The 8,871-nt window shown below is 41.1% G+C and overlaps 1 protein-coding gene across 1 annotated transcript; it reads right to left on the reverse strand.

The window, feature by feature from the left end:
- Positions 1-1,993: 1,993 nt before the first annotated feature.
- On the reverse strand, positions 1,994-8,639 carry LOC139708730 (uncharacterized). Its single transcript, XM_071620663.1, has 6 exons — positions 8,584-8,639; positions 7,473-7,629; positions 4,960-5,126; positions 4,273-4,409; positions 3,131-3,297; positions 1,994-2,308 (listed from the first exon to the last, which is right to left on the reverse strand). The coding sequence occupies exons 1-6, from the start codon at positions 8,637-8,639 to the stop codon at positions 1,994-1,996; spliced, it is 999 nt and encodes a 332-aa protein (XP_071476764.1).
- Between the last annotated feature and the right edge of the window lie 232 nt (positions 8,640-8,871).

Consider the following 8,871-nt stretch of genomic DNA (forward strand, 5'->3'; position numbering starts at 1 on the left):
AAGCTAGGAAATTGAATGGTAAAATGGGTCTATTGACAATAAAAACAGACGTACCATCCGATACGCCCATAGGCAAAGCATGGTACATATTTGACACGGCTGAATAATGAGTTGGTATATCACAGAAATATAGCATTCAAATCCTTCAAATACCCTCTCCACCCACACCTCTCAAAATATATAATTATATATTTACAGCAAATATTCAACGAAGCACAAAACCTCCCAAAACTACATTGTGCATAGCTTGCTTTTTGTTGGCATATTGAAATTACTGCAGCTTACTTTTACATGAACGTTGAATAAATGCACACAAAGTATTTTACCAATTTTAAGACTCAACATCGAACAGTTTAAGCGCACGTTATTTCAGCAAACAACATTAAATATCAGTTTCAGCATGGCAAAAACCCTGAATAAATAAATAAAAAACAATAATCACTCCACAGAACAGTTAAAGTTACTGAAAAAATGAAGTAAGAACACACACTCAGAGTTTAGATTTCAGCAAGACACAACCACAGTCCCAGAGGTAGATAACGCCATCTTTGCATGAGTAAATAGACAAAAATGGTGAAATGGTATCTAAAATGCATTTAATCAACATCTGATGGCATGTGAAATGGAAACAAAAGGATGGTTGACTTACTATGGTTAAACAAATAAGTGCATAAGTACTGAGTATGCATCAAGACATCAGAGCTAAAACTGACCAATTAATTGCTAGAACGTCACAAAGGAATATAGCCGAAAGATACGCAGTAACTACACATACGTATAGGAAATGCATGATGTCATTGACAAGTGAGTGTCACCGAACGACGAAATTATTGTGAAACAGAGAATGTGAAATAAGAGTGATAAGAGTGATAATGAATTAAAAATAAAAGCTGTCAACGCACTGCCTTCATACCACATGAAACAATATCATTATAATCTGAGATCATACACTGCATTGATGCTTATTTACCTACTTACTCAGTTCAGGTATACAATGATTGGACATATTTGATTAGTTTTAGAGTCCGTATGGATTCTTGAGTACGCTGGAACAGTACTTGACATATTGGTGCGTTCACATGCGTTACTTTAGAAAATAAACACCCTGTAATTGCTGCATAGAAACTTCAAGAGTTTGCATCATCGGAGTACAACAAGAGATATTTTACAAGATGTTTTACCCACCATGTTCCTGTTGATTAAATTGATACCTGAAATGCGCCAGTGGTGCAACATAAATTAGAGAAAGGCTTCTAATGGATGCCCTGGGAAAACAAGACCATAATACTACGTATAAAGGGAGACCCTCTTACACCAAGGTTGGTGGGACCGCAATTGTTTCCTTGTTACACATGAATCCTTGTTGTAAACAATGAGCAGAGGAAGATGAGGAGGATGAGGAGGACCCTACCTGAGCCTTTGCTACAAGAAATATTTTACTGTTTACAGTGGCATGAGATAGGAATCATTGCGTTGAAAAAGTCTGTAAAATCACTCATTGCCAACATACAACAGGCATGAGAAGACCTGGGCCCTGTTTCATAAAGCTGTTCGTAAAGTTACGAACATCTTACGAGTGACTGGTGATCACTTCTGATGTGCTATACTTATCAGAATTTCCATAATTCAGCACAAAAACTGATCACCAGTCGCTCGTAAGTTGTTCGTAACTTTACGAACAGCTTTATGAAACACCCCCCTGGATGGAAACCCAAATCTACTGCGCGCACTGCGCGAACATTTGTGACTCAAAGACAGTATACTAGTCAGACTCAGATGCGCTAATCGCCTAACTCGCCCACCATTCCATCTCCTGGTGCCTGCCCAGCTGAGAGAGGGTGTGGACCTCCACATGATGGAACCCCTTGTGATGTGCTGCTGTCATTGTTACCATGATCATTCTCATTAATATAAGACATCATTTTTGTTACCATCGCTACTATCATAATGTCATCGCTGTGACCATTGTGTGGAGAGGAAGAGCCCCGTAGGCCTATTCGTTGTGCAATCCCAGGCATGCTCTGACAAGGCGTCCAATGCACAGGCCTCCTTGCTGGTAGGCGTGGATGATGTTGAAGTTGTTGGACGCGCCCTTGATATCGGCATAGATCTCATACCGATCATTGTAGAGGATGAAGAGTTCTTCAATGGAGTCATAGACGAAGGAGACGCATTCGTTCCCGGTACACGATATGAGGGCGTCGATGAATTTCGCCAGGCGGAAGAGCAGCATAGTCTCTTGGCAAATCTCCAAACTTTCTCTGACGTCTCGTAGGGCCTCGCCGAGAAGATACAGACCGGTATTTATCTGTAACAGGCGAGATGGAGAACAGGAGGATGATGTGCGGTAATGCTAGCAGACATGAGCTGATGACGTAAACAAAATGCTTCTATGTTATAGCGAAATTCGGCTTTTTTCAGCTGCATGTATGGTGGAAATGAGTGGGGTCATTCCACGAGGCAGACACCCACAAGTCATATACGGCCCACGAGACCGACATTAAAAATAGGTCCATGAGTCATACAACCCACATAACATACAACTCATACGAGTTATACAGTCGGTCTCGTGAGCCTTTTTGGAACTTGTTGGGCTGTGCAACTCATGGGCCCATTTTACTTGATGTCGAACTCATGGAATTTGTTCACTTAGTGTCAAATTCGTGTGCTGTATAACTAGCGGGCTGTATGACTTGTGGGCTGTATGACTTGCGGGCTGTATGACTAGTGGGCTGTATGACTTGCGGCCTGTATGACTAGTGGGCTGTACGACGTGTGGGCTGTATGACTTGTGGGCTATATAACTCGTGGGCTGTACAACGTGCGGGTTGTATGACTTGTGGGCTGTACGACGTGTGGGCTGTATGACTTGTGGGCTGTATAACTCGTGGGCTGTATGACTCGTGGGTGTCATTCTCCTTGACACGTACCCAAATGAACCGCTTGATGGAGGTCTGCGCTCTCAGAGTGTTTTTCTAGTTTGAATTATTTTCTTCCTAGTTATTTTCCAAATCAACGCTGGTTGTTTCAGTGTCAAGGTAATAACATAATTTTCCCTGTTTCTTCACTGAGATAAAGTACATGTGATAATTCCTCAAGTAATGACTAACTGACTAATCTTGTGACTTACCTGTCCAAACTCGAAGGCCACAAATGACTGGCGGAAGGTGTCGATGGTGAGTTCTCCTTCCTTCACACACTCCTGAATGTTGTCATTCGTGACCCCCAGGCCCTTATAGATGCCCCGGAAGAGCTGCACTGCCTCACTCTCTTGAGACTGATCGCTGTATGTTACCGCTGAGATTTGGGGAGTTGTGGAGAAAGTAGATCACCATGACTACAAATCTCAAAGGGGGTTGTATAAGACTCCCCATGTCAAAAACATCCTCGTCCAAAGAGTGAATTTTGAAAGTGGCACAGAGGCTATTGTCACTTTTCTCGCAAAACGGAGGGGGGGGGGGGGTTGAAGAGCACTTGACTTGCCATGCCTCTTTCAGAAGGCAGGAAAAATAATGGCATGTATATGTCATTAGCAAGTCAAGGAAATATGGACTTTTCAATAAAGATGAAATTTTGTGGAATTCTCTTTATATATATCTCGTTCTAAGCATGTGACATCACAACAAACTGCAGTAGTCTTCTCATCCAGCGATGGAAGCACCTCTTTGAGTATGGCATACAGATCCCACTATACATACTCTCACTAGGGATGATACACACACACACACCTTCTCCTGTTCCCTTCCCCATCCCCCCTAAAAAATACAAAACAAAATACCACACCTACAAACATCGACAAAACAAACTCAAGGAGGTTCAAAAGGACAATTAGGAAGATACTATACTAGTGCATCACATTAATCTTTGTTTGCAAGGAAACAAAAAATGTTGTCCAAATCAAGGCTGCCGTTGTATCCTCTTGTTAGTACTTGGTAGATGTGTTAAATTGTCACCGAGTTTCCGGCAGGATAAGGAGATTTGGCAGTTTTCAAACACTTACACGTAATTGTGTGTCTGCTGGACAACTCGACCATGCTTAGGCAAGAGTATAATAATGTACAACTACTATACGATAAATGAAAAGCCAAGAAAACTGGCCTAGAAGTTTTGGCATCGTGAAGCTTCCTTCACCGTGGAAGTCTTTACACTTTTGATTGGCAGTCAGTTTTCTTTTACAATGTTTTGTACATTTCAAATATCATTATCAGTTTACGTTCTGATAATTTTCTTGTCTCGGGCTTCCTGGAGTATTCTTACACATAGTACACATACTTGTATCAATGATGCTGATGTAGTTCTTGTTGACAAGGTAGCGGACATCGTAAAGTCCATTTGGAAGAAAAGCAGTCATGCTCACGTCTCCAACAGGGACGGCCTCTTCACCTGGATCCAAACCTCCCTGAACGTATCTGCGATGGGCATACATGACATTGCCAACACTGACGTCATCATAAGTGTAATGTATTCAGTTAATATGTAAAATATGGGAGGGTTATATTATATGATACAGCCTACATGCAAGGGTTGGAGTTGAACCAACGATCTCCTGATTACAAGGCAGGCATCGTATCGACTATTTCTTTAACTCACAGTATGAACAAAGAAAACGTGGTCAGCAGAAGAAAAAAAATATGGCAGAAAAGAGATTGACAGAATCATAGAAATATCAGATGATTATTTGCAAACACCGAGGTTGCATCCAATTTCAAGCAAGTAAGGTCTCGATGATAACAAGCTTCATTAGTGACAAGTGACAAGTATTTTCCATCATCCAGAAAGTGGAAAAATGATTGATCCAACCAAGGAGCAAAAGCTGTAATGGATTGATGGATAAAACTGCAGATTCTATGTCTTGCGTTTACTTTGGTGGCAGCGCGTTGTGTTCGTGTCCTAGTTTCTCATAAAGTGCTCCTCGGTGACGATGGTCAAGAAAAGTCAAAACCGCGCACAAAAACTCACCTGTAGTCAACATACTGGTCATTCTTGGCACCGCGTGGAAAGATGGCTACCCAGTCCTTCCCCATGACCTGGTCAGCAGACACTGACCACGAGACGGTGAGGCTGTCTCCCCATGACACCGTGCGGGGTGAGGCCTCGATGGAGCGAGGAGGCTGGACCGTGATGATCTGGAAACATTTCACACATTTTTGTCATTTTTCCATCTGATTTTAGATTTTTCTCATGCCTCGCACTTTCTTCATTTCAATAGAGCCCCAATTAATTGGGGGCATCCCACGAGACCGACACCCACGAGTCATACGGTCCACGAGACCGACATCAATAATAGGTCCATGAGTCATACAGCCCACGAGTTATACGGCTCAGGAGTCATACAGCCCATGAGTTCGACACTACGCACAAAAGGCTCATGAGACCGACACTAAGCAAACATAGCCCACGAGACCGACACTAAGCAACAAAGGCTCATGAGACCGACACTAAGCAAAGAAAGCCCACGAGACCGACAGTAGGCAAAAAAGGCCCACGAGACCCCCCCCCCCCCCCCAAAAAAAAGAGACAAAAAACCCCACAAATGAATTGAAAAGAGGGCAAGAACGATGTACAGATTAATTTTAGAGCTTTGATAATGCCATCGTGCTATTTTAATAGGCTTTCCCAGTTTTTAGCTAGAAGATGGACAGGATATAATTTTTACCTCTTCTCTTTCCCGATTCACTAGTTACTTATTCTATTTTAGATTTTCTACCCTCCTGCTTGGAAGTTTTGCAGTGAGATCTATTTGTAATTTTCTCTGTAATTGTAATGTAATGCTACTGATTAAAACGTTTTATATCGCAGGGATTCACCTAAATTTTTGGCTTGTGTTATTCTCCTCCAAACAGTACATTTTTTCGTGAAATACAATAGCTGTTTTCATGGATGCATCTATTTTTTTTCCGAATCTCTTACGCTACCTTAATAGACGATTACGTTTTTTTTTTATTTCTAATTAATACTAATTCAACACCCTCGCAGGTTTACTATGGAAAGATCTGTTACACACTTTTACTGTACTTTGTTCATTTTTTTTCACAAACAAACACCCATGCAAACACAATTAAAGATCCTGATCATTTCAGGGGGGGGGGGGGGGGGACAACTGATGGGGTTACACCCTGCCGGAGATGGCAACTCTTCTTTTCCATCTCTCATATCTTCCTATGCTATTATCAGGACACCCTATACAATCTATTGGTCTATAGGTGGCGCTGTTCATCCTGTCGGTCTCGTGGGCCTTCTTTGCTTAGTGTCGGTCTCGTGAACCTCTTTTGCGTAATGTCGGTCTCGTGAGCCTTGCATGCGTAGCGTCGGTCTCGTGGACCTTTTAAGTGTAGTGTCGGTCTCGTGGGCTTTGTTTGCTTACTGTCGGTCTCGTGAGCCTTTTGTGCGTAGTGTCGGTCTCGTGAGCCGTATAACTCCTGGGCTTATTTTACTTGATGTCGAACTCGTGGGCTTTATTTACTCAGTGTCGAACTCGTGGGCTGTATAACTGGTGGGCTGTATGACTTGTGAGCTGTATGACTCGTGGGCTGTATGACTTGTGAGCTGTATAACTTGTGGGCTGTATGACTCGTGGGTGTCGGTCTCGTGACGTGCACCCAATTAATTTCCTACATTATAGAAATAACCCCCCCCCAAAAAAAAACAAAACAAACAAACAAACAAACAAACAAACAAACAAACAAAACAAACAAAACAAAACAAAACAACCCCCCCCCCTCCGAAAAACCGAAAAATTGAAAAACAAAAGTGTGGGTAGCATGTACTTCCGAGATGCTTCACAGATGACGTCATATTCACACAACTGAGGCTACCATTTCGACACAACCATATTCTTTACATTCAATAATATCATTCTATCATTACTTATTTCACTTTCAAGCTTTTTTATTTCCAAACCTTTTAGCCCTTCATGGGCTATTTTATTGTCTCAATATCAACATTTTACAGCCAATAATCTTCAGCCATAAATCCTCATAATCCCATTTTTTTTTTCAACATTTGTCTAGTCGTATACACAAACAAATGTTGGAGTGACTGCAATTCTAGATTAAACTTGTTAGCACCCGATACAGAATAAATGTATCTCTCATCTGCATGATAGTCAGTATTTTTTTTCTTCATAAATTTAAGCCTACGAACTTTGTTGTTTAACTTGTAGACTAACCAAGATGTTGTTGCTTAATCAAAATCACAACACAGTATCATTTGTCTTCTCTTTAAAAAAAGACACAATATTTTTCTACATTAACTTTAATCTGTGCTCTAGAACCATCATATATCAATTTTCCTGTTTCATTCCAGATTTACTTACTAATCTCGTATTCATAAAAAGAGTTCAAAATAATTTGTAATTTCATGAAAATTGATTTATTGATTTATTATATTATTGATTTACGCCGAAATCTTTGAATGCGATAGCGCCTTTCTGGCTCTCAGCTGACGGTATGCAAACATTTTGGTGATGTTACCTGACCGGAAGCATTGAGTGCATATGCCTCCCACCATCCCTTGTCATCCACCATGAAGTATGGAAGCGATGCAATGGCTCCAAGGCTGGTGTCATGGGGAAGTATCTCCCATGCTTGAAATAATGCACCTCCGTTCATTTGCCACGCCTTCCACAATCTGCCACACAAAAAGAAAATAAAATGTTTTAGAGTAACAGTAAGCCCTGATTTTAATCATACTTCTATGTGCCAGTACATTTTAATCGTCAAGAAAACTTCCAAATACGTTTGTTTCAGGAGTTACATGACAAAATCATATTAAGTGTGTCTCTTCTTCAACGAGGAAAGTGATTGGAATCATATTTAGAATTAGACAACTTGTGCCCCGGACACATCTTACAATTTACACCCTTATCCCTTCGTGCATGACTAATTGACTGAAAATTTGGGGATGTTTAACATATACCATTCATATATACAATCTATACAATATTAGTAGAACACATTAGTGAAAGTTTAAGTAAAACCGGTCGATCCGTATAGAAGTTATGACCTTTTGAAGTTTCAGTTCTACAATCGCTAGATGTGAAGACTACTAGAGCTTGTGATGTCATATGTGTAGAACGATATATAGAAACTAAAGAAATTCAACCTATTTTTACTTTCTCTCATAATAAAAGAGCTAATGACTTGCCTTCTTTAGAAGCCAGGAGGGGTTATATTACCCTTAACATATGTCAGTTACAAGTTAAGGGAACGTGTAGGCCTACTTTTTTCCAAAAAATGAAATTTTGTGGAATTCTCTTGTTATTTTACTTATAATTGTTCAACGTATGTGACATCATCAAACTGTAGTAGTCTTCCTATCCAGCAGTGACTTCATAGAAACTTTAGAAATTCATAATTGATGAATTGATAATTGACGGCAGGAAAATGTCCCATCGTCATCATCAAAAACGAATCGAAGTTCCTGCTCCCATAAAGTCGGCCCCCTCACTTTGAAAAAAAAATAGTGCCTCCCCTAGTGACAACATTGGCTTCAACAAGCAAAGCTTATAGGCACAGCGATTTAAATCGGAATAACACCCTCCCTCTCCCCTACTAAATTTTATAAATGATTTAAAACACTCACTGTCCTGACTGATCAACGATGAAAGCCTCCACGCCGAAGTGAACATTGCGAATCATTATCAAGTTATTCTTGACCCCTGCCTCTGCGAATGGGGTCTCTCCCCCGACTTGGTACCATGAGCCCCATGTGCAGTAGCTCCAGTAAGGAATGTCCCAACTGCCACACGTGCTCTGGCCTGATTCGTGGACGATGCCATCTTTGCCCATGCCACTGACCATCAGCTTCCCGTTGAAAGTGTCGTATCCCATCACATGAGCAGCCGGTCTCATGTCGGTGGAAAATGTCGGG

This window comes from Diadema antillarum, unplaced genomic scaffold (genome assembly GCF_040938485.1).
Source record: "Diadema antillarum isolate AM-2024a unplaced genomic scaffold, OU_Dant_1.0 seq00001370_RagTag, whole genome shotgun sequence".
In the NCBI taxonomy this organism is placed as follows: domain Eukaryota; kingdom Metazoa; phylum Echinodermata; class Echinoidea; order Diadematoida; family Diadematidae; genus Diadema; species Diadema antillarum.